Raw genomic sequence first — 26,833 nt, 5'->3', positions numbered from 1 at the left:
CATCAACTGCATCAACTGTATCAACTACATCAACCGATTCAACTTCATCAACTTCATCAACTGTATCAACTGTATCAACTACATCAACTTCATCAACTGCATCAACTGTATCAACTACATCAACCGATTCAACTTCATCAACTTCATCAACTGTATAAACCGATTCAACTGCATCAACTGTATCAACTACATCAACCGATTCAACTGCATCAACTTCATCAACTGTATCAACTACATCAACTTCATCAACTGTATAAACCGCATCAACTTCATCAACTGTATAAACCGCATCAACTTCATCAACTGTATAAACCGATTCAACTGCATCAACTTCATCAACTGTATAAACCGATTCAACTGCATCAACTTCATCAACTACATCAACTGTATCAACTACATCAACTGCATCAACTGTATCAACTACATCAACCGATTCAACTTCATCAACTTCATCAACTGTATAAACCGATTCAACTGCATCAACTTCATCAACTGTATAAACCGATTCAACTGCATCAACTTCATCAACTACATCAACTGTATCAACTACATCAACTGCATCAACTGTATCAACTACATCAACCGATTCAACTTCATCAACTTCATCAACTGTATAAACCGATTCAACTGCATCAACTTCATCAACTGTATCAACCGATTCAACTGCATCAACTGTATCAACTACATCAACTGTATCAACTACATCAACTGCATCAACTGTATCAACTACATCAACCGATTCAACTTCATCAACTTCATCAACTGTATAAACCGATTCAACTGCATCAACTTCATCAACTGTATAAACCGATTCAACTGCATCAACTTCATCAACTGTATAAACCGATTCAACTGCATCAACTGTATCAACTACATCAACCGATTCAACTGCATCAACTGTATCAACTACATCAACCGATTCAACTGCATCAACTGTATCAACTACATCAACTGTATCAACTACATCAACTGTATCAACTACATCAACCGATTCAACTTCATCAACTTCATCAACTGTATCAACTGTATCAACTACATCAACCGATTCAACTGCATCAACTGTATCAACTACATCAACTGTATCAACTGTATCAACTGTATCAACTACATCAACTTCATCAACTGTATCAACTACATCAACCGATTCAACTTCATCAACTGCATCGACTTCATCAACTGCTTCAACCGCATCAACTACATCAACTTCATCAACTTCATCAACTTCATCAACTGTATCAACTGTATCAACTACATCAACTGCATCAACTGTATCAACTACATCAACTTCATCAACTGCATCAACTGCATCAACTGTATCAACTGTATCAACTACATCAACTTCATCAACTGCATCAACTGTATCAACTACATCAACCGATTCAACTTCATCAACTTCATCAACTGTATAAACCGATTCAACTGCATCAACTTCATCAACTGTATCAACCGATTCAACTGCATCAACTGTATCAACTACATCAACTGTATCAACTACATCAACTGCATCAACTGTATCAACTACATCAACCGATTCAACTTCATCAACTTCATCAACTGTATAAACCGATTCAACTGCATCAACTTCATCAACTGTATCAACTACATCAACTGTATCAACTACATCAACCGATTCAACTTCATCAACTTCATCAACTGTATAAACCGATTCAACTGCATCAACTTCATCAACTGTATCAACCGATTCAACTGCATCAACTGTATCAACTACATCAACTGTATCAACTACATCAACTGCATCAACTGTATCAACTATATCAACCGATTCAACTGCATCAACTTCATCAACTGTATAAACCGATTCAACTGCATCAACTTCATCAACTGTATAAACCGATTCAACTGCATCAACTGTATCAACTACATCAACTGTATCAACTACATCAACCGATTCAACTTCATCAACTGTATAAACCGATTCAACTGCATCAACTTCATCAACTGTATCAACCGATTCAACTGCATCAACTGTATCAACTACATCAACTGTATCAACTACATCAACCGATTCAACTTCATCAACTGTATAAACCGATTCAACTGCATCAACTTCATCAACTGTATAAACCGATTCAACTGCATCAACTGTATCAACTACATCAACCGATTCAACTGCATCAACTGTATCAACTACATCAACCGATTCAACTGCATCAACTGTATCAACTACATCAACTGTATCAACTGTATCAACTACATCAACTTCATCAACTGCATCAACTGTATCAACTACATCAACTGCATCAACTGTATCAACTACATCAACTTCATCAACTGCATCAACTGTATCAACTACATCAACTGCATCAACTGTATCAACTGTATCAACTACATCAACTACATCAACCGATTCAACTGCATCAACTGTATCAACTACATCAACTGTATCAACTGTATCAACTACATCAACTTCATCAACTGCATCAACTGTATCAACTACATCAACTGCATCAACTGTATCAACTACATCAACTTCATCAACTGCATCAACTGTATCAACTCCATCAACTCCATCAACTGCATCAACTGCATCAACTGCATCAACTGTATCAACTACATCAACTTCATCAACTGCATCAACTGTATCAACTACATCAACTGCCTTATACCTTGAGATAGCAAAGCACTACTTGAGTCACAAAGATCTGGATATCTTCAAAGTATACTTCGGGGCATAACGTGTTATCAATAGGGAGTCGTGTCAGTGCTAGCCCTTGCGGATGTTTCCTAGAATTTTATATATACATATAGATACATGCCCTACTGAACTAAAGCTTATTGATTTACCTTTTTCACTGTGTTAGTATTCCCGTGAGTTTTCTATTGTTTCATATAAAAATGAGATGACATTATGTTGGCAATATTTACATCACTATGCACTTGTATCAGTCAATAGGACGAGTGTGTGTTTTTCGTAAAGCTACCGTTCTTGCATGACGAGTTTTATCCACACTGCCGCAAAGATGGCGAATGAGTCACCCTATCGCCATTGGTTAAGGCTACTCTGTTCATGTTTCACTGACGGTTATGTAGTAAAACCGAGCTTGTTTCCATATGGACCTTCTAAAGACAGACAAAAGGCGCAGGTAGGAAGCTCAATTTAGAGGCAGGTTTTACACTTGTGTTGGCGCTTTGTTACTATTTGGCCTAAATGTTATTCTTAACACTTATTTATAGTAATAATGAGCAAATTTTCTTTTAAATTTTTTGCGATTGCCTGCCACACTATAAGCTGGTATGATTTACTATAATTTAAACTAGATATACTTCAAATTACCTTATTTATATAAATTTTTAGTACTTATTTGCTTGTAATTTCTAATAGCCTTTTACTCGTGCTCACAAACTGCTACTTTTCAAGAGATTTTATACGTAATTTGGTAATTACTTGAAATGTTAAGACAAATATTTGCTCAAACTTTACTTCTTATCTCAAAAGATTCCTATTTAGAGGTGCTCGTAATTCAATGGTACATGCATGTACTTATTTAGACTTGAAACATACTAGCTGGTGATTTATTATTAATTTTTTATAAGTCGCAATACATTCGAACATCTGCTTTAGTTGCATTTACATGTAAATTTTATTGAAACAAATTTATTTACAAATTGGAACCAGTACTGGTCTCGACTCTCAACATGCATTTTGCGAAACACGACAGTCATGTAAGTGTGCAAAAAACTGTTAAAAAGTAAAACATGAAAATAATTAGAAATAAAGTAAATTTAAACCATATCTAGTATGAGTTATTCGATGTTAATTCACTCCACTTTCATATTTGAGTATTACTCAAGATTTTATTGTGACAGGTTTGTACGGTCAGATGTTAGCAGGTTATCTCTTGGAATGTCTAATGTTTTTATTTTAGGATTGAATGCCAATAGTTGAGGTAGAATACACAATGCATATTATATATAATTTTCAAGGTTTATCATTGCAGCTGATACAAGGATGAATGACAGTGAATTCATGTGTATTTAAGAAGGCTTAATATTTATGTTTGTTGCTTTATCATTTCAGTTTAAAAAGAAATTTGAACCAAAAGAAATTCAGTTTTAAGTGAAAGTGTTGATCTATGATATAATGTAGCTAAAATACAAACTGGTTGGAAAGTTAAAGTTAAAACTGCCTTTCAATCTGTATTATGTAAGTTTTATAACAAAATAAGTATGTAGAAATGTTAAAGGCAAAACTTGAGTGTTTTTTTTGTTTTCGGAGTGTCTCGGAGAGGGGTCACTGCACAGTTGGTGTCAGTTCAAGTGTTTTGCTGCGCCTCTTATTTCACCTCTGGCACACTCTGTCCTTAGCCTCCACCTGCCAAGCAAATTTTGCTACAAGTACCTACTCTCACCATTTCTCTTCTCATATTAACTGTGCATTATGTTTGGCAGCAAATCTTATGTGCTCAAGATGAAAACAAATATATTTTACGTTTTCAAAGACTACTTGCAAAATTTTGCAAGTAAAGGGAGTATTAGGATCCATCAAGATAATTGTTGAATTAAATGGTTAAGAAAATTTGCTACAAATGTGAAATTATAGATCATAGTATGTGAATTTAAAAACAAAACCATCATAGCGTTTTGCTTTGTCACTGTGTTCTCACAGATACTTGTATGTGTTTGTATACTAAAGTAATTGTACAATAAAATGGTAAATTATATCTCACTCATATATAATCAGTAGGTTTGGCCTGTACGAAAAGCGGTAACTCCATAAAAGTATATTAAAAGCTGTAATGTGAAATATAACACTTTCCATGCGTAATAATGTTTATGTAGTCCAATGTATGTAGTTGTTGTGACAGTCCTTTTAAATTCTCTTTATGTATTCTAAATAGCTATGTTGAACAAAATATCGAAATAAAATCTATCATGGTGTTACATGTAGGTATGCGGCAAGCATCATTTAGGCCTAAATGTAATCATAAACTTGGAGTTATTCTCCACATGCTACTTTCAATGAGGTGTGTCTGACATGGTAATTACTCTCTCAATCACCTACGAATGGATATAATAAAATATTTTTAGAATATCCTGAATGTATTTTCTATAAGGCAAGCACGCGGTTATGATAAACCAAAAACATTGAAAACTTTTTTTATGATAAGAGTTGTGTCACTCTGTCCGTAGATTAGGTTAGTGGTTAGAGGTTGAGATAAGAGGTTGCTACTAGGAGGGTTTGAATTCACGGCATTCGGTTTAGAAGACTGACGGTCTAACATCTGCGCCAATCGTCTACCTTCTGGTGTTTTACTATAATTGTGCAGATACTTGGTCGGTACTTTATCGGCACTCCTGCCGATCACTCACGACGCAGGAGACTGCCAGAGTGTTAGTATTTATAAAGATTACATGGGTTTATCCACTCTCAACAGGCTCAGCCCGACTCGACTATCTCGTAGCTCGTGCACCCCAAGAACTGTTGTGATTCTTCTAATACTTTGAGGGGTGTGTGATTGGAATCTGAATGCCTCAAGTACAACCTAGTCATATGCCCCCTAGTCATGTACCCCTTAGTCATGTACCCCCTAGTCGTGTACCCCATTGTCATGTACCCCCTAGCTGTGTATCACCTAGTCGTGTACTCCCTAATTGTGTACCCCCTAGTCGTGTACCCCCTAGTCGTGTACCCCATAGTCATGTACCCCATAATCGTGTACCCCCTAGTCGTGTCCCCCTAGTCGTGTACCTCCTAGTCATGTCCTCCTAGGCATGTACCCCCTAGTCGTGTACCTCCTAGTCCTGCACCCCTAGTCGTGTCCCCCCTTAGTCGTGTACCCCTAGTCGTGTACCCCCTAGTCGTGTACCCTCTAGTCGTGTCCCCCCTAGTCGTGTACCCCTAGTCATATACCCCTACTTTGAGGGAATTCGAAAGCTTAAAAATTAAAAGCGAAACTATTCGACCATCCAAGACTATTGCTGCAGTATTTTTATCTTTGACTTACTTCTATTTTAATAACGCTATTTATCTTAATCATCTGGTATTTGTTGAAGTTTTGTCTGATAATGTCAGACAATGTGGGACATCTTTGCACGTCTCCCACGGGAATGAGTTTCTTTTGGAATCATACATAACATAGAAATTAATCATCCTGCCCTTGAAGGCATGTCATCTACAACAAGACTCTCGCATGTCAAAAATAGCTTTTCCAGCTGAGTTAGCAATTGTTCTTCATGGCCATCGGCACCGATAGTGATGCAATAGGGAGTTCACAGCAAAACAGCAATAAAGCTTTTTAAAAACAAACTCACAAAATTTTGGTAGATTTTATTAGAAACTATCAATATTTTCTATCATTTGTGATTGTTTTTTTAGATTGGAGGTGATCTAAAAATTAAAATCGACAAAACTTGATCACCGTTAAAATGCTCAGAAGAAAAGAATGTGTCAAAATGACATCACTAGTTGTACGGCTGCGTGTCTCTTTTTCTCGTTATTGTTATCAGCTATTGCATTCAAATTGCAGTGTTACGCGTCTCTATTCTGTCGGTTTCCTTGCAACTATAGATGTCATAATCACACTTTCATTCGATCGGAGCGTTTTAACGCGATCAAGTTTTGTCGATTTTAATCTTGAAACATCCTGGCAGCCAGATCACCTCAAACATCAAAAACAATCGTAAATGATAGAAAAATGTAGATACTTTTTGTTAAAATCTGCTAAAATTAAATGTAAATTCATAGACATATTTTCAGCCGATATATATGACCGTTTGCAGGATGGTAATGGCAACGGATTATTTCAAAAACAGGAAGAGTCAGGAACTGAAAGTCTGATAAAACTGAGTTCTAATGACACAGAGACAGAAAGCCAGCTGTCTTCACAAATGGTAAGTCAACCAGCTGCCCGCATAGCAGTAATAGATATATAATGACATATAGGATATATAATGAATAAGATAAATAGTGGATATACACGAGGATATATAATTATATATGAGTATTTCTTACCATTCAGCAGGTTATGAGCCAGGCCTTCACACCTTTGCTAGCTGTTGATTCAGTGACACAATATACTCTGTACCATGACTTCACTTCAACTTTAGAGATTAGCTTGATAATTTTATTGGGTAATAATTGTTTGTAGTATTATTTTATAAGGATTACGAAATATATCAGTGTCAACAACCCGCACATGTAGACTATCTCTATGTTCGGAAACAGGACAATATTCAGTCGAAACTCCCAGATCTGTCAAAGCTGTGCATGCACAAAACGCTTTCAATTGGCTGAATAAATTATTAGCGAGTGTGATTTTAGTGGCTTTCAAAATTGGTATTGTTCAAGACAACTATAACGACATACAAGGAAAATACTAACACAATTCAACAGAGTAAATACGATGCAACGGATTAGAAATGGGCGCAATCTCTAGCACAATCTAATTAGTCGCATCGTATTTAGTATGTTGAATTGCCTTGGCATTCTTCTTGCGTGCCGTTATATGTCTCAAGCTAAACCAATCACGAAAACTTCTAAAATCGCGCTCGCTAACAATTTGTTCATCCAATTGAAAGTGTTTCATCAACAATTTCGGTGTGCATGCACAGCTTTGACAATTCTATGAGTTTCGGCTAAATATTTTTTTATATTTTGTGATTTCGACTGAAACATTTGGCACACGAGGCCATACCCTTAGTGTTTTACAAGCTTTCTTAGTTAGAGTCATCTACTTTTGTTGGAATGTTGCGCTGTTGCGTGCTCACCTGCCCTATTAATGAATAAATTACCCTTGTCTGACATTCAGTCTCATTGTGAGATAGATGGACTGACAATCCTAATAGCTGGAAGATTGATGTGGTGATTTTGTGTACCTATGCAAAAATTATTTTGGATCTCACCCGTGTTTACGTTATGGGAAGTGTTTATAATAGTATGGGGCTATCTAACAATCATAGACTGAGAGAGGTAATCTGCAGATCGCGTCTGTTCAACCTGTATATTCATTCATCTCTCTTGAAGCTATTTCTATTTAGTGATGCTTTATATCCAACAGTATTCCACACTCAGGATTAGTTAATGTGTTGTCGAGGCATAACGAATGTGTGAAGGGCATGTTGTAAAGTTGAAACAAAGGCTAATAACAATGATGTAAATATTTTGCAATGTTTTTTATGCTACGGTAGTACAGCCTTTCATCTATAAGAACATCAATACGCAAGCGACATGATTCCTTTTACACCAAGTGTTTCTCTGATACGCTGACTAACATGGTTTTTTGACGCTTTTCAGAGTAGATTAGTGGATTTGTAATCAACATACTCTAACAATTCTCAATTTTGTTGTATTGTTTATTCTATTGTTTTATTGTGCGACTGGTTTAAATATTTTGTCAAGTAAAACTAAAAGTTTTATAGATCGTTCGAAAAAATATGATACAATCCTTTGTTATCTTAGATATAAGGTACTATTATGGATATTCACCATTTCTTGTTTACAATCTCAATTGAAAAGCAGCTTTGCATCATCTAAAGGAACAATGAAAATAATAAGCTTTATTTGCTGTCAACCTCAGGTCAAAGGTCAAATGATCCAAAATAACAAATACTGTTAGCAAGAATAGTTCTGCTAGCTGTCGGCAAGCTTAGCAGTGCATCTAGGATTTCCTTAATAACAAAAAGCCACTTACAGTTGATTTAAAAAGATCTACTCAGAAAAAGCTCTATATAATCTGTGCAAGCTTATTAACTAAAATATGTGTGCTGGCTGGAACTCTGCAACATACCTCACTATGATGGTGCATATTTGGCTAGATATTAGTTAGGGATTGATTATTGATTTATCAAAAGTCACAGTAGAGTCAAACTTCTGTTTTGGTCACATTCATGTACAAATATTATTGACATAAAATTCGAACAAGATTTGGTCTCTACTCGCGGCATACTCTGAACCTTGGCAGCTGTGTAAGTATTTGTGGTAAAAGCTGGTAAAAATTAAAAGTAAAACATAAAAATAATAACAAATATTTAAAGTTATCTCTAGTTATATCTAATGTAAGATAAAGTTAAGCGGCATACTTCTGCCACTCACTCTGTTACCAAACTTGCACTTTGCCGAGTTTACATAAAAAAATAAAAAAATATTCTTATGATTATCACTGGATTAATTTCTTTTTTACATAAAGTTTTGGTTGTCACATTTAGTCTATGTACTGTTTTTTATGTATTAATTTGTACTAATGCTATTTAAAAGTATTTATGGAGATTTCACTTTATTACCATTACCAACGTCGCATAAGTAAATACAGACAGGTAATTATTCATCAATACTGACATTTTTTATAAAAATCTGCCAAAACCAGGGTATGAAGCTCCGTGTCAGTTGATTAGCTTCTGTTTTTGTGAGCTATTTTGTTTTGAGGAGTCTCTTTTAGTGAATGTAAATAATACATATTTTACTTTACGCCTTGTGGAGCTCAGTCTAGTATCTTTTCTTGCAAAATTTTGTCCTTTATCAAATTTTTTCTAATATTGTATGTCACCAACTCTTCCTGAGCAAATGACACTTTTATAATTGATTAAAGCTAAAACAATAAAATATTTTTGGCTCTGAGCTGTCTGATGACATTAACAATGTACATTGTAGATATACCGTCCAGCTTTTACTAGTCTCAACAGAGCTGTCAGTATTACACTAGCTCGTATCTAAATGCTGAATCGTATAATATTTTAATAAATAAAAAAGGACAAATTGCCCCTCGCATGATTAGGCGGTTGTTAATGGACTGTTAAACCCTAAACACCCTTTGTTCTATTTGACTCAAATTACGTCTATAGCTCAGAGTTAGGCTGATATCTTCTGATAAAGCATCGCCCAAAAACAAATTCGAGCCACCCATTTTCTTTTTTATTACACAAAGTTTTCTTACATGGAATTTTAAAGCTTTTGCATAACTCCAGCTACAAAAACATAAACATGCGAGTCAACTAGAATTGACTAAGCTAAGTGATTTCATAGACTGTTGCCTATGAAGCACCTCTGGTTTGTACATGTTCGCACTTTTGAAGAGACTAATGATTTTATAATCATAAATCATCCATTATTAAAATTCCACGTATGAATCCTACGTATATCGCTAGTAATACCCGTTGTGTGATAGCTATGAATCACAAGTGTTTTGCTTTGTGTGAGAATGGAATGTAGTCTTCGATTGTGCAGTGCAGGCTATAAGGATGTTTTATCGACATAACTATGCTACTTTTTAATCATAATAAAAAACAAAGACATTATTCAATTTCGATAGACTATAAGCCAAGGCATGTCAACTATAATAAGAGCTGTGTCTGTCCGTCCGAAGTCAGGGTTGGAGGTTGGAAAAAAGATTGTTTAATATGGGAATCGAACACATGACATTCAGCTGGGTAGCCCAACATCCCCACACCTGAATAATTGCGCAGATACTTATTCTCTGAGCTTTCTTGGCAAACTCGGCTGCCAGGGTACTCAGGAATATTAACTCTGCTTTATTCAGGCAGTTTGCTTAAAATTGAAGAGTAGTTTGCAACTTTCAAGGTTTTTTAATTGCAAAGACATGCAGAAATATTTTTAAATTGATGATTATCAGCCAAGGGACATTTAGATGAAGTTTAGATACAGCATCTTATGTGTTGAATAGCATTGACTTGGCCATGTTGTGGCTTCAATAAGATATATATATATTTATTATATATGTATATATACTTTTACTAGGTGAATGTCTGGCGTTGCACGAGTAATAAAATAATTACCCAATGAATTTGAGTAACTCACCTCATAAGCTGGTAGTCTAAATCTTTACTAAAACAGAAGCCGTGTTTAAAACCAGCTGAATAATCTTTACATTAAATGTAACAATCATTTGGGTGCTAGTTAATAACCCCAATCACTTCAAGTGTGAGTATTTTAACCAATGTAATGAATGTCATCGCAATCATTCATTTGTTACGGTCAGATGGACATCACGTTGGAGTGGTTTAAACCCCTGGTCTTCAGACCTGGAGGTTTTGCGATTGAATATTCTGCGAAGCGGATTTTTCATTGCTAGATTTTAATCGTTACAACTGGACACACGTTTGACAGACCAACAAACAAACATTAAGATTCATATATATATATAAAAAAAAAATTGTTTCCTCACCCCGGATACCCCGTATGGGTGGTAAATTCTGCTCTAACTCGGGTCTCCTACCAGAGACCTGGGAGTTTGAGCACTCGCCTCAAGATCTTAGCTGTTCCCAATAGCGCACTTTTCTGCAACTCACCCGAGTTGATTGTTATTAGTATTTGGGCAAGCCACATTTTATGCGCCGGTGTTATTGCGCCCAGTGCCCCAATGACTACTGGGATTACAGTTGTTCTTACATTCCAGCATTTTTCAATTTCTTCTCCAAGAGGGAGATATTTCTCTACCTAGATATAGATATATATAAACAATATATTTATATATATATATAAATTATATATATATAATATAGATATATATATATATATATAGATTTATATTATAAATATATATATATATTTATAATATATATATATATATGTGTTTATATATATATATATATATATATATATATATATATATATATATATATATATATATATATATATAGATAGGGCTGTCCATAATCATTTTTGTAGAAAAATCCTTTACGCGTGGTGCCACAACAAAAAAAATTCAATAAATAAAAAGGTACTGCCATGTGGTATCATACGCAAAAGCAAAAACAAAAGTTTATGCAAGGACTTGAAATTACTATGTTTAGGTATACATCTTAAGTCTGTTGACAAAAGATCAAAATAATTAGCAACACAAATGTTAACTGCATTTTTGGTAAAAGGTTTTCTTTTACCCGTATATTTGGGGCACTATTCCTCTCATGGTGCGAGTATAATGTGATTAGGCTATTCTAGGTTGCAGCTGTTAGTTGCAGACGCTATGGTATTTTCATGTGTGAAAGGTTTGTGGAGTGATAGGTACATCTGGTAAACATTGTGCTGTCAGTCAAACTCACACATGATGGGTCAACATCATTCTATCTAAATAGATCCAGCATTTCCTTTAAACTCCGTTTTTACCTGCGGCAACAAGGCCAGCCTATTGTTTTTGTGTGTTTGTTGTATTTACTAGAAATATTGTTACTAATTTTACCACCGGTGTAAACAACCTTCACATAAAGCAATAGCTCTCTCCTGGCCTTTATTGCCCTGTTTATTTCAACACATTACGTGGAAACGCAAACCTAATTTGCATAGCTCCTCCCAGTGGCGGCTAGTTGGCCTCACCTATCACTATCCTATCAGTATAAGATGCTTACAGATACAAGCTAGCCATGGCTCGGATAAGTTGGTTACTCTACGGCAGCTATAGATTCGCTCAAACCCTTGTAAGTTTTCTTTGTATCTGTTGTTTTTCTAATATTGGCAGCACTTGGTCAGTGTCTTTACTACTTGCTACAATGCAATCAAGTCTGTAGTAAAAAGAGTTTTAACACCACTTAATTAAGTTTCTTGGCTTTTTACATTGCTGTCAGCAAAATCGTGTGATTGGTTGACGATGATCACCGATTTTCTTCATGAGAAAGGGTTGCAATACTGCAAAAAACTATTGATTAAACTCTTGTATTTGTTAGGTTTTTTACATGATAAAATCATAGTATTCACCAGTAGCAGAAGGTTTTGGCACAAATACAATTGTTGATTGTTACCTTAGCTAAAGTTTCTTGAGACTACCTTAGGGTTAAAAGTTTGAAGATGCCGCCTTTCTGGTTCAGTCTAGAGAAAATCACAGCCAAGTACCGTGTGATTAATCTTTTTCTACCCATTGATTTGTAACACTGTTGGGTTACACTTGACACGCACCAAAAGAGATCATAATCAAGAATTTATGCGCTGCAAGCCATTTTCTTTAAAAATAATTTTATATTGTTAATAGAACGAACTGCAATTTGCATGAGCAAAATAATCATGCAGTAGCACCAATAAAGGAGAACATGTGCAGTCACACAAAAAACAAGGGCAGTTTGCTATTAGTCGACTGGGCCTGCCGCACGATCAAATGCAAACACTGTCAGAACAACCCGCAATTCATAGTTTACATCTTTCATAGTATTAGTGAGCGATTTGAGGTAATAAAATGCTTCAAAAGATTATCTTTTGTAAACCATTTACTAATCTATGAGGATGTACTCAATCCTAGTGGGTGGTTGATTGGAATAAGGAAAAGAAATGAGATGATACAGAAAACTGAGAAAAAACTTTCGCATGCAACCATATGAACTAAAACAATATGGCCGCCTTTATGACTATTACTTCAACCTGTAGCAGTCCTCCGGAAGCTTGCTAATACCATGTGCAGTTGGTCAGAATAAATTTGCTTGTATCGTTGAAAAAACCTTTGTTGTTTTCATAAATACAAGAATGAACCTCCTTTTAAAAAAGGTACTTCATCACATGTTATTGTAAATGTGTTTCTTTGCTAATAAAACAGGCAATTGTAGTACTGTAATCTACTTTGATAATTTGTAAAAATGTATGTTTTGTTCGATGTCGTTCGCATGATGCAGTTGCTCAGCAAGCTTTCTGTTTTTATTGAGTCTTCCTCATCCTCCACTCCTACCTGTAGTCGCGAGGGTATGTCTTTGGGCTACGCCAAGTATTACTATATCCACTAATTAGTATAATGAAACTAGTAGGATTAACATCAGGGGTGATACAAAGATCGGCTATTGTGTTTGGGGATGCTAATGCTGTCTTGTTAGTTTATGGCTTCCATTCATACTAAGGCTGGTTCACACTATATCACCGTATCTCACTGTTAAGGCATGGTCACACGAGCACCAAACCGACGTAGGTTCGGTTCGGAGGCTGGTTCGGTTCGTGGCACATGTCACATGGCATCCGAAGTCACTTCGCTTCCTAGATACCATACCTATAGAGACAGGACACTGTTTCATTGGTAGTTTTTATGTATTCGAGTTAAACGTTTCTATTATAAACAAAAAACTTTGAGGAACAATTATAAATTATAATTACACAGCAGATTTATCAGAAGATCGTTCAGCTGCTCAAAATAAATCACTCATACAAAGATTTTGCCAACCCTTCCCATTAACATAATTATGTTTTTTATTAACTTATGAATGTTTTTCTATGCTGAGTACATAACAAACAAAAACAGTCTTTATCATAGTACTGTGGTTTTACATAAATAAATCAGTCAAAGATACTTCATCAGGATGAATATGACATGACACATTACTTATATTCTACACGAAAGAAAATCACAACAATTGTCTTACATATATGCAAAACTTAAATACAACATCTTACATTTATGCAACACAATCACAAGTCCGGGTGAGCCTTGTCGTAAATTGCTTCATGTTGTTTATTTAACGAAATAAAAGTATCGTCCCATTTCTTTTTTGACTTTGCTCGCACGCACGTAAGGAGAAATGTGACGCGTGCTCGCTAGAATTTTAACCAGCCAATAAGAGCAAGGGTTCGGCCACGAAATTTCGAGCAGGATGCAGTGGTGAAAACAAGAAAAAAACTAGTCCCGCAGCAACTTTCATGGAAGAAAATATAGATCAAGCTATCCGCGACTTCCAATCATCATTGCAAAGCTGTTGTGGATGCTCGGCAAACTATCGAGAAAGTTTGACAGCTGCAATCTTTCTCGACGTATTCGAGTTGCTTCAACAATGCCATCGGCTAACTGTGTACATAGTCGACGAATAATCGCTGAGAGGATGACTCTGACATACAGCGATACAGTGTGAACCAGCATTCAGTAACATGATGTTCTAGTAATGCTTTTTGGCTAGAGAATGGTGATGAAAATGCACAGGAGGTTAAATGGAAACCACGAAGGGCTGGCTACGTTTTTGTGGTTTCATTATTAGTGTTTTAAAGTTGGATTTGATTTCATCTGTAGCCGATTCGAGATGGTAAAGCCATAGGTAATTGTAACATTGGTGGTGTGGGCATGTTTGAGGGCATATCTGTCATTTCAGTAATAAAAAATGCCATCCTGATTAGACGAAGGAGCGTATACATATGATTAAGTGAATATTTTAGCCCCAGCTCTTCAACTGCGAATGAACTAATTTATGTCAGTGTGGTTTGGCTAGGTTACTTGAGGAGGTTGGTGAACATCTGATTGTCAGTAGACTGATAATGTATCATTGAAGATATAAATAATGATAGTTCTATTTCTGAACATTGTTATGCTGCTCCGGAAGGCTAAGCTACCATTCTAATCATTACATATGTAGTTTTTCAAGCATTCTTTAGCAAATGACTCTGAGATGCATTCTAGCTAACTACAGTTCTTTTCCGCTGTGCATCCCTAATGGCAGCTCTCCCAAAACAATGACTTGTATCCCAAATTTCCACACTTATACAAGTACATTAGTTAGCTCATAAGCTGTACTACTGTAGTACAGCTTATGAGCTATTAATGTACTTGTATAAGTGTGGAAATTTGGGACACAAGTCATTGTTTTGGGAGAGCTGCCATTAGGGATGCACAGCGGAAAAGAACAGTAGGGTGACTGACAAGGGTGACTGATTAGCCTATTTGGTAGTGAGGTGTTGTTGCCAGTCTGAATGTTGGCTTTTCAAGACCCGTACAGAGCAAACTTTTGTCCCATGGTCTAATCTTTTTGAATGGCACTAACAGGTGATAACAAAGTTCTTATCTACCTATATATCAAGTGTTTCTTGTTTGTTTTCAATCGAGCACTTTCTTTTTCAGTCCATTTGACTTCTGTCAGCCGATTTAATCTGACGTTAAGCTAAGAAAGGTTGACGATATATATTTTTATGAAATAACTTTTTTATAATATCATGTTGTTTTTGTGATACATTGGTCGAGTATAAATAGATTGGTATTATTCAATGACATGGTTATTATCATCCAGTAATTCATAGTGATAAAGGTATGATTTTGGTCAGGAATGAGTTAATTCGATTTCTGACCTTTTTCAATTACATAGACTTGGTGAAAATATGGTAGAATGATCGTGAAACGAAATAAATTTGTGTTTCTGGGTTTTACTTTAGCTTCAAGGTATTCTCAATTTAGAGCAGTGGTTTTTAACCTGGGATCAAAACCCTTGGGGTTCGATGAATCAGTCTCAGGGGTTTGGAGGGGGTCACTCAAAGGTACCAGTAGAAGTTGCACTGATTCGCAAGGTCGTGTCTTCATTAAAAGATACATAATTTGTTGGCAGTTCATGCATTGTATCGGTTTTTGTTCTTTGAACATATAGTTATGTTAATGCACAGTTCATTTTGTGTATTAGTAAAACTTATACCTGTCTTGAATGTGAACAAAATCATTTTTTCACTAAAGAAGGGTTGGTCGAAAGTGCACTTGAAACTGGTGGGGTTCTCTGTGTCCAGCAAGGTTAAGAACCACTCCTCTAGTGCCTTCTGATTGCTGGGTGCTCTTTCCTTGTTAATGCGTGTTAATGCGTTCTAGAGCCATCAACCTTACCACATTATCTCCTTATCAGACTCATTGCTTTGACAGTTTCATATTTCCAAGAACTATTTCATGGTATTGGCTATTTGGTGAAAATTGCCTTTACAAAGAAGTAATAACACAAATAAAATAGTAAAACTATTTTAGACTTTTAGTCTTTAAAATAATAAATTGGTGTTGTTTTGCCGAGTCAAGGCAAAACCTAAACAAAAGGGAAATCCGCCATCTTTCCATTTTTTTTAAATGGTCGATATTGCCTGAAACCTTCTGCCATTATATGTCCACCTTATGCTCTCGAGGTGACAATATTGATTCTAATGCATTATTATCACTCAAGGACATTGTCTTAGAGGTCAACTTTCAAAGTATCAACAAGGAACAGCTTTTCTATATTCTAATTTTAGCTGAAGCCAAATATGGATTGCCTTCTTCTGTTTGTCATTCTCACAATCAATATTCACGAAATGTTGATGATGCATTTCATAGCTTGTGCAGTATTTGTTATTTGATTATATAACAAACATGGAGCGTTAGATCATTTTTATAGTTCTAAGGTAGTTAAAAATGGTACATTTCTCATTATTGTTAAAATAGTATGTACCGTCAAACCTTCATGTGAACATCGTGGTGCTCATTTTTCAACCCTTCCCTTAGAGTAGTGCTTTATTCGAGGTGACGTTCAAACAAAGGGTGGCGTTGTATTTTCCAGTCACCTCATCAGTGCTGAAAAAATAAATTTAACCCTTTCACGGGTGAATCGAATGTCGCATATATTTTGTACTCTCCTTCGGGAAGTGTGACATGAACCCTTTTGGACGCAAAAAATTTGTTACTTGGCTCCAACTTGCTATTCGCTGAGCTTTAAAGGTTTTATTTCAATTTGAAGGTATATTTTCATTTTATATCTATATTTAACAAGGCTGCATAAAAGCTCTTTGCACTCATCATATGTTTACTACAGTTTTCAGCCAAAATTGGCTTCTTATGTGCAATAGAACAGGAGTTACCACCGTCGATCCACTGTAAGCTGAGTTCAGATTACTGCAATCATGCTATCAAATAATATGCTATAAACCTGCAAATTTTATAAGTCATAATAAGTCATTTTATAAGTCTAATAATAATCTATCAAATGATACAAATATATATGTTCAAGAACAAGTGACATAGACAAACTATAATTATAATACACGCGGCAACAAAAATTAACATTTTAAAACAAATATTAACATTTTTGAAATAGAAATATTAGCATCATTTGCTCGGTCAGTTGCGTTCTGATTGTTGTTAATGTCTGGAACCATGTCATATTCTTCTGGCTGTTCAATACCTTCCACAGTGTCTTCTGATTTCAACCCGTCTTCTGCAAAGCTGAGCTAGTCGATATTAGCGTAGGCCTACAAAAAATTTTTTAGCAGAGCAAAACTTTTACACAATGCCATTTTGAATATAAAACTTTTAGCGCAAATAAAGAGAAATGTAATCAAAATGTTAGCCTCAAAATCTTCCAGCATATTTTCCAGCGTAAATGCAAAACGTTTTACACATTTAAGTTTCAAGACAGCGTTAAAAAAACTACTATTAGCTTGATACAGCTACTAATTATTTCTATGGTGTTGCAATCAAAGTTTTTAACGAAAGATCTAAATACTTGGAGTTGGAAAACGGACTTCGATACGAACAGAAACACTGGATCACTTAATTGTTATTGATGTAATCAAGTCATTATTAGTACAGTTTTGTGGCTTTTTTTCTACTGATCACTTACCATTATGGGTTCATAAAGATTAAGAATGTCAAATAGTATCGGTTATTTAGAAGTGGCGTTCAATTAAAGAGTACCGCTTTATTTTCAACCCTTCTCCCATAGTGGCATTCAAATAGAGGTGGCGCTCAAATAGAGGTGGCATTCAAATAGAGGTGGCATTCAAATAGAGGTGGTGTTCAAATACAGGTTTTGCAGTAAACATGTTTCAGTGAATGAAACTCACTGCGGCTTGCCACTATTAAAGTTGGTACAAAAATCCAAATTCCTTAAATACAATATATTGATCCTCTTCCCAAAACTTATGCACATTTAAGTTGGTATCAAATATTTGTTAGCGTGGATAACGATCACCAAAGATAGACAAAGTTTTATGACAAAATGAGAATCAGTCGACTCCCAATTCTTTGAACTTCATTTTCCCAGACTTTCAGTTGTCTGGCCAGGTCTGAACAATTGTCCGGTGCGACCGTGTCTGTCTGTCCAAGGAATGACAACTTCGAGTCATAGGTGGCTCTTGTGACAAAGTGTTGTACTGTAATTTTTGTTTGCTATTATTACTGCTATTAATGTAATACTGTACCCTACTGCAGGTATAACCATATTTTACTCTCTCGTGTACATGTATACTGTATATGCATATTCTACCATCTTGTAGTTTAACAGTATGTGTGTGAGACAATATATAGGCTGTATAATGTACAGCATTGTACTCAATTTTCAATGTCCAGACATGGCCCAGCCGTATTAGTCACGAGCAAGAGTTGTTTGTATGGTAAAGCGGAGATTGATTAAAAAGCTTTTCTGCCTGAATTGTTGCAGATAAAGGAACAGGAACGCATGGCATGGTCTCTTGCCCGCAATCGTTGCAGATAAGTTTGAGTGACAAGTTTGAGTTCATATAATAGCTCTTTGTCGATGAAGTAGAAATTGCAAGGAATCAAGTCAATTTTGTATAAGCGTGATCTTTTAACCTCTTGCATCAGATAAAGAGATGGTTGTATGCAACATTTCTGATTCATTGAGCCCAAAGTGTATCCTGAGCATAAACTTTTAGCTTCGGTGATTTCGTGGTGATCATGAAAGGGCAGCAGGAGATGCTGTGAAGCAATACAATCATGGCTATGTTGTCTGCACTTTGAATATGTGTGGGACAGCGACAGGTTTTTACCAAAGCAATGATTGCGATATCTTGTTTTGTTATAGGAGTAGCTTCTGCAATCACAAGAATTGGCTAGCACATAGCATTGTGTTTTTAGCCCTTGTTCTCTCTGCCACTCGTAGAATACAATATATTATGTCCTATGGTTGTTTGAATCTGTATAAACTGGCCTGTTGGTAGATTCTTTTTGCTTTCTGTTGTTGCAGGAGTCATTCTTTTAGCACATTTGAAAATATTGTCATTATAGCTGTTGTGTGACTTCTTGGTCTTGAAAACATACATTTATTTATATGCCCCTAAATTTTAGAGAAATGTAGCAATCGATTTCTGTGTCCTATTTCTTAAATTTTCTTATTACACTATCAAATATATTTTTCAATGTAGTGTTTTTTAATATTTAATCAGGTTTTCGAGTCAATTTTTATGTGTTTTTGAACCCAGTATTACTAGTAGCGTACGCCTAAACTCTGCTTTTCAATTTATTAGCAATATCAACATTGTGTGCCTGAGTTTGACAGTGAAAATTATGTTGGCACTGTATTTTGCTTCCATATTATAAAAAGATAGTCTTGGAGGTGTTGTTAAATGAGGAGGTGCATGTGCATCAAGTTATTTCATTTTTGGTGAAACGTATGTAGATAAAAATATTAACATTGTTACTAGCTAATCAAGGTAAGTTTTCAGTAAAGTCAAGTGTACTAAACTGCAAATAATCCTTAATCCGTATTTATCAGGTCTCCTTCATACTTGTGACCATTGTTATGATACAGTATTTCATTGCGGTGTAACTATCAGAAAGATGAATGGTCCCAGGCTTAAGCTAAAAGTCAATGGATACCATAGCGTTGTTCGATATTACTAAAGAGCCTTTCTGAGTATTCTTACTGCTTCAAATATTGCTGATTTCTATCTTGTGTCCAAAGACATGTTAGCTCCAACTTCAGCCAGATGAGATAGGTGTCTCCAGATATTATCGTTCCTAGTACCCCGTTAACTGTTATTTTTACTTGCCACTTAAATTATTATTACTGTATTATTATTTAGTAATAATAATAAACATATTTAATAATAATAAACATTATTATTGTTGCTATGATTATTATTACCACACCTTCGACAAACGTGTACGTTTTTTTCAGTTTTGACAACGGTTTTTTAAAATTTGAGTAGGCCACAAATTTATAAGGCGCAAAAGGTCAAAAATCTTTTGAGCGCATTGTTAAAATGAGCTGCAAAAAATCTTAGAGGTAAAGTGATATATATCACAAATTCATATATAACTTCTTATATACAAGATATCATGTTTAAACTCTACTTAAACTTTTTATACAATCTCGTATCACTTGTCTCTAGATGTCATGGATACTGTCACAAATACTGATCAAAAAGTAAGACCACAACGAACAACATAAGAGTTGCAAAATTCTAATACAAAATTAATACTATGAAATAAGCATACATACAATAAGCATTGTTGCACAACAGGGTTGAAATCCTTAAAAAATGTACATATTTTGAAATGCTAGTGATTACAAGGAATCATATTTACGGGTCATCAACCTAGCTCTATGATTGATTCATCCTTTCTCGAGCAGAACCTTAGCATACAAAAACAAGTTAAGATCAGCACCAAATGCGAGGCTGGTTGCCAGCTACTAGTTACTGAGCGAGTATGTCAAGGAGGCTTATCGTTGAGTATTACCTATCTATGTATTTTCTGTTTTTCTAGTCTGTCAGCTCTAATAGGTTTCGTAGGTTTCTCAAGATTGATGTGCGTTTTATGTCTTGGCCTTTTCCTTTAGTGATTTATCGTCATCACTCATTTCCAATGACGACTGGCTGCAGGCGATTGTGTTTAAAGGTGGGCGTATTTTGACTATCATACACGTTATATACCCTTTTACATCAAAGACAATGCTAGCATTGCACAGTTTACAGTTTCGTAACCTTCGAGTTAGATTTACACTTGGTTTTTATGCTTTCATATTGTCTACAATGGAGGCTCGTATGTACTTGCGGTGGAGCTCTTCTCATACGTGCTGCAGAAATCCTCATGTACTTACCACAGAAATCTCTATGCAAATTATAATCTTGTACAATCTTGTAGTCTTATACAAATCTTGTAATTACCACAGAGATTTTCATGTACTTACAATAGAATTCTCTCTGCTTACTATAAAACTCTCCATGTACTTATTATAGAAATCTCCATGTATTTACATGTACTATAGAAATCTTCATGTACTTACATGTACTATAGAAATCTTCATGTACTTACATGTACTATAGAAATCTTCATGTACTTACATGCACTATAGAAGTCCATGTACTTACCTGCACTATAGAAGTCTTCATGTACTTACATGTACTATAGAAATCTTCATGTACTTACATGTACTATAGAAATCTTCATGTACTTACATGCACTATAGAAATCTTCATGTACTTACATGTACTATAGAAATCTTCATGTACTTACATGTACTATAAAAATATTCATGTACTTACTACTGCCATCTTTATGTACTTACCACAGCAATCTACTATATGAACACTGAACTGTCAGTCACAGTGGCTGCTGCCAGCCAAACACTTGTAATTTTTTATAACTAAATAAGCACTTATAGATTACAAAGTTCTTCAACGATTACACTTTTTTCATTAACTACTAATACTTTCATATGCGCATTGTGTGTATTTTAGGGTTATGAATTGATTTTAAATGGATATTTTAATACCCTTTTTTACTACCATGTAATACGCTTTCATCCTTAGAAGATTTCCTTCATAGGAGTTATTATCCCTAAGTACTTGCAGACTAAATAATGACTGATATTAACTGAGTCAGGTTATTATTGCTGTGGTTTAACACCACAATAATTGATTTATAGGATATTCATATTGAAAACTTTGTTGGAAACCAGCCATTTGCCCTTAAGTTTAAATTTGAATGAAATTAAATATTACTAGATTTTAAGGAGTTCAGCCAAAGTGAAACCTATTATAGGTGGTTTTGAATGGATCTGGAGATTGCATGTGAAGTACATCATCAGTTAAAATATTTGAATCTCATCCGTTTCATTCACTTTAAAAACTTTCTCGAGAACTTGTTCTTTGAAGAATAAACTAGGTGCAAAGATCAAAAATTTTGTGTTGTTCAAGTGAACAAATGATGCCACCACACGGTCCTCAATTGCTGAGTCTCAAACTTGCTGATTGGCTGTTCAATTTCTATTGGTCAATGTCAAAAGTGAACAGATCAAACTCCCCATTTCTCTACATTCTAGATATGTATTTGACTACATTATTTTCCATTTAAATTCATATTTACTCACGCTTATCCCAAACCTCATACATGTAGAATCATGCAGTGTTACTTATGAAGCGATAAAAATGCTGATTAATAGTTGTGCGGGTATGAAAACTCCAAAAAATAAATGTCTTGAACTAGTAAATGACAATATAAAGTTTGTACCCTACAGGATGAAAATACATGCAGTATAGTGAAACTTCTGCTTGCAGTTTCCTTTACATACGAATATTCTAAAATATAATATAATAATGATATCAAGCAAGTATAAGTATTCACACACAAGTGGTTTCTAGCATACCGTGTTCAAAGGTTGCCAAAGCGTCGCTGCCTAATAATAAAAGGAAGAGACTAAATTATAAGATAAAAAGAATCATGAAGCAATACAGTATAAACTATTTTTATTCAAACTTCTTAAAGTTAAATTTGGTGAATTGATCTGCGTATCTTTATCTCTTCATCTCATGTATTGTCAAGGCTAGATTTCTGTTTGCCTGTCTTAACAGAAATATGAATAAATGTCTTGAACTAGCAGATGACAATATAAATTTTGTATTTGCACATCTGGATGATTTCCATTAAAGAATAGAGAAAGCATAATATTATTATGCTTTATTATTCATCTTGAGGTGTTGACTGATGTTCTAAAAAAAGAATCAAGGAGATTGACCAACCAGAAGCTGAGATATAGCCAGCCAAACACAGGTCTACCAAAAAACAAAAGTGTTTTGGTAATCATCAATATATGACGTATGAAATCGACTTGTGTGCCATTGGTCAATTAAGCCAACTAATGCGCTCTCCTATAACAATCACGGCGTTTTAATTGGTTTAATCCCTGCAAGTATAGAACAATCAAATTGGGCCTAACAATCATCGCTCCTAGAATTCCGAACCAGTCCCTCTGACGTGTAGATTAGTTTTAGCATAAAATAATTACACGCATCTATTATTTCGCAACATTTCTCTATCTTGCTAGTTCAGCTCAGTTTTGTTGTTCTCTTACTTAGCTTCCCTATTCAGACTCATCTTTAGCGCTGTTCAGATTTTTTAACTATAGCTAATAAATAGAATCAATCATCAATCTCGGTTATCATTTGGAATTTTCTACAAATTATATTAGTTACATCATTTATTCTATACGCAGTTATATTATTATTTTGTATAATATGCATTATGAATATTATATAAATCATAAAAAATAATCATAGATAAGATAATAGATCAATAGAAAAATCAAAGCAAAAGTTATCGTTTTCTTTTCTTATAGCAAGAGCAGCACGCACGGTCAAGTTAGTCTTTTTAAGATTATGGCTGTAGTGAACTTCCAGTCTGTTAATAGTGACGATAATCATGAAAATCAACTGAATGCTGCAGTAGATACACAGTAGAAAAATGATGAAGGAACAAAAAGTCCCATTCCTATTTCTTATTCTAAACAAACTGCAATCGCGGATATCGCATATAGACTATACACGCGCCGTTCGTTGAACAGATGATCTTCGGAGCATATCCGTTGAGATCGAGTTAAAATTTGAAGCACAATAGTCAAAATCTGCTCTTCTGCTTTAAAAAATCATGGCGAGGGGTTGTGGGCAAATGCCTTTACCACACAATGTTTGGATGATTTTCCTGAGAAACCAGAGCTAGTATGTAAATTATTTACTATCGCGAGAAGCGTTTCACATCTCGTAGCCAAAACAATCATTATACATAACGGCGGTAAGGGTGCGCAACTCCGGCACATGACCATTAAGTCGATTTTATACGTCACAGTTTTCGGGATTTTCGAAGGGTTTTCCTCTGATTCTTTATTAGGTAGACCTGTGTTTGGCTGTCTATATCTCAGCTTCTAGGGGGTCAATCTCCTTGATTCTTTTTTTAGAACATCAGTCAACACCTCAAGATAACTAATAAAGCATAATAATATTATGCTTTCTCTATTCTTTAAGCTGAATTAGCTGATTGTACAAGTCGTGTTATGGAGTATATGTAAGCATATAGAACTAGTGGCATACATTACAATGTCTGCTCTACCGACAGGCGCACCACACCTGTAACTTATATATGTAACACGTATTATTACATGACTTACATGTAAGTGTTCTGCCGCTACTTGGCTAGAAATCATTTTATATGAGCATCTTTGGGATTGAAGTTTACTACTAAGCATGTGGTAGCACCATAGAATGGCATAGATAGCCTCACTTTTTACTGATGACAAAATTGGTTGCTACAAATAATAAATGTCAGGAAATGAAATCTACCTAAATTATAAATTCCTGCTTACCTTTGGTCGTGCCTTTTTAATGTTTCTAGGATGCCAAAGTGTACAAAGTTTGGAATTTCTATGACAGATTTGAGTTAGTTTTTAGTATTTTTCAACTGAGATTATGAAATTGCATTCAAAATTATTTTAAACTCATGTCTGTCATCGGTTTGGGTGGCCAGTCTGGAAAAAAGAGGTCTTTTCATTAGTTTTATTTATAAAGCTCTGAGGGCTGACTACAAAACATTCCCTTGGCGGCGTATCTTCCGTGCTATGAATAATATATGATGTCCTATTGAATGGTGTTAAAAAGTCTTCAACAAAACGCCCTAGTGGTGTAGTTAGTGGTGTAGCCTTAGTGGTGTAGTCATTCCTGATAGTTGAGTTTCAAGTACCAAAATTTAAAAAATAGCTTTGCTTTGGTAGGGGAAGATAACTCCTTATTGTGTGTAGATTCCTTTGAACATGTACAGCAGTTCACTCCATTGTGGAGTGCTGTATGGTTTGGTATGGTCTGTCATTCCACCGAGTTCTGTATGGTTCTTTTAGGAAGGTAGCTGCAAGCTAGGAGAAGAAGATAACAACAACACTCTAAACGGATGCATGGAGGACAGCCAGGTATAGTGTTGACATGGAATCTATAAGTAGGTAGTATAATACCTTTAACGCAATTTCCAATGTTATACATAGGCCTTTCTCAGTAAGAGCAGCTACTGCAGCATATCTTGTTATTCTTTGACCTGTAAGTACTACTGTTGACCTCTTCTTTTTCGCTCAATAAGTACAGGCTAGCCAAATTCAATTGGATGCAATTGGACAGCAAAGGCCAACAATTTCTCTGCAAACTGGTTGGCCTTTGGCTGAGAGGAAGAAAATCTGCCAGTGTTTACTTTTAGCCTGTGGTTCATATACTACTCTGATGGTCATTGGTTTTTAGACAGAATCTAAACCAGGATTGTCTGATGAAGATTTACAAGAAATAGCCAAACAGAAGAGAAGGTTGGTAACTTGTGACTTTCATTATGTGATGTCATACCTGTTGAAGCACAGTCTATGCGATGTATGACCAAGGGCTGGTAACATCTAAAAGTAGCATAGTATATAGTTTATAAATAAGTAACTCGAAACGATTCTCTATAGCCTTAGTTCTTAGATTGAGGTTAAAACAACACGCAGGTGCAGCTAGTAGCAAGGACTAATCCTTTATACTCCTTGATATAAGTTTTTGATCCAATTAGGTGTGGCTGGTATTGACATGATTTCCTGATGCAAATTTGGCTGCAAGTATGAATAGGAGTTGTCAACACCGGTTGTGTTGCAGAAAATGTTTGTATTTTAAAGTTATAGAAAAGTATTATTCTGTTGTGTTTGCTTAAAATTATTCCAAGGAGCAGTTAATTTATGTAAGCAAAATTAGGTTCCAAATGTTGACTGATTATTATAAAATATGAGAATGGTATAATTTTTATTTATTGTATAAGGTATAAATAATTGATATAGCAGTAGGTTTTAATTCGATGCATAGCTTGCGTTTTATGTCGCACACTTTTACCACCAATAAGTTTTATAGCTATATGTTCCAAGCCTAAATTGTCGAACCACTAAATCACAGGCTAAGTGATTGTAGCCTTACAAACCAACAACCACTATTAGTACTTGAGACATCTAAGTGGTTGTGGCAAATATCTGCCTAGTTTTATACAGGTTAGCCCTAGAGCCTTAAATCATGAAAGCCTTCAAGCTCTAACAATTCAAGTTGATATTTTACTTTACTCATTATTTGTTGAAGAATGAGTCTATTTGTCTTTATAGATGCCGGGCAAGAAATCACCCA

The 26,833-nt window shown here is 35.2% G+C and overlaps 3 protein-coding genes across 3 annotated transcripts in view; 2 read left to right on the top strand and 1 right to left on the bottom strand.

Moving 5' to 3' along the window:
- The window catches only part of LOC137394096 (spore coat protein SP96-like), a 29,147-nt gene extending 27,738 nt beyond the window's left edge, over positions 1-1,409 (top strand). The window contains exons 5-6 of the mRNA XM_068080814.1: positions 159-251; positions 1,140-1,409. Coding sequence (XP_067936915.1) covers positions 159-251; positions 1,140-1,409 — 363 coding nt within the window. The remainder of the gene's footprint in view (positions 1-158; positions 252-1,139) is intronic.
- Positions 1,410-1,491: 82 nt separating this feature from the next.
- On the bottom strand, positions 1,492-2,953 carry LOC137394094 (homeobox-like protein HDP1). Its single transcript, XM_068080813.1, has 3 exons — positions 2,943-2,953; positions 1,604-2,627; positions 1,492-1,518 (listed from the first exon to the last, which is right to left on the bottom strand). The coding sequence occupies exons 1-3, from the start codon at positions 2,951-2,953 to the stop codon at positions 1,492-1,494; spliced, it is 1,062 nt and encodes a 353-aa protein (XP_067936914.1).
- A 28-nt stretch (positions 2,954-2,981) lies between these two features.
- Positions 2,982-26,833, top strand: part of LOC137394093 (rho guanine nucleotide exchange factor 25-like) — a 37,624-nt gene continuing 13,772 nt past the window's right edge. Inside the window, exons 1-6 of the mRNA XM_068080812.1 lie at positions 2,982-3,104; positions 6,742-6,852; positions 11,915-11,961; positions 12,321-12,387; positions 25,549-25,617; positions 25,937-25,998. Of these exons, the coding sequence (XP_067936913.1) occupies positions 2,982-3,104; positions 6,742-6,852; positions 11,915-11,961; positions 12,321-12,387; positions 25,549-25,617; positions 25,937-25,998 (479 nt within the window). The remainder of the gene's footprint in view (positions 3,105-6,741; positions 6,853-11,914; positions 11,962-12,320; positions 12,388-25,548; positions 25,618-25,936; positions 25,999-26,833) is intronic.

The sequence above is a fragment of the Watersipora subatra genome, chromosome 4 (genome assembly GCF_963576615.1).
Source record: "Watersipora subatra chromosome 4, tzWatSuba1.1, whole genome shotgun sequence".
Classification (NCBI taxonomy): domain Eukaryota; kingdom Metazoa; phylum Bryozoa; class Gymnolaemata; order Cheilostomatida; family Watersiporidae; genus Watersipora; species Watersipora subatra.
This window is presented reverse-complemented; position numbering and strand designations above follow the sequence as displayed.

Bases quoted from the DNA above. Each gene is read 5' to 3' on its own strand.
- LOC137394094 (XM_068080813.1), bottom strand. The intron at 1,519-1,603 runs GTAGTTGATACA...CGGTTGATGTAG, and splicing joins ATGTAGTTGATACAGTTGAT to TTGATACAGTTGATGCAGTT.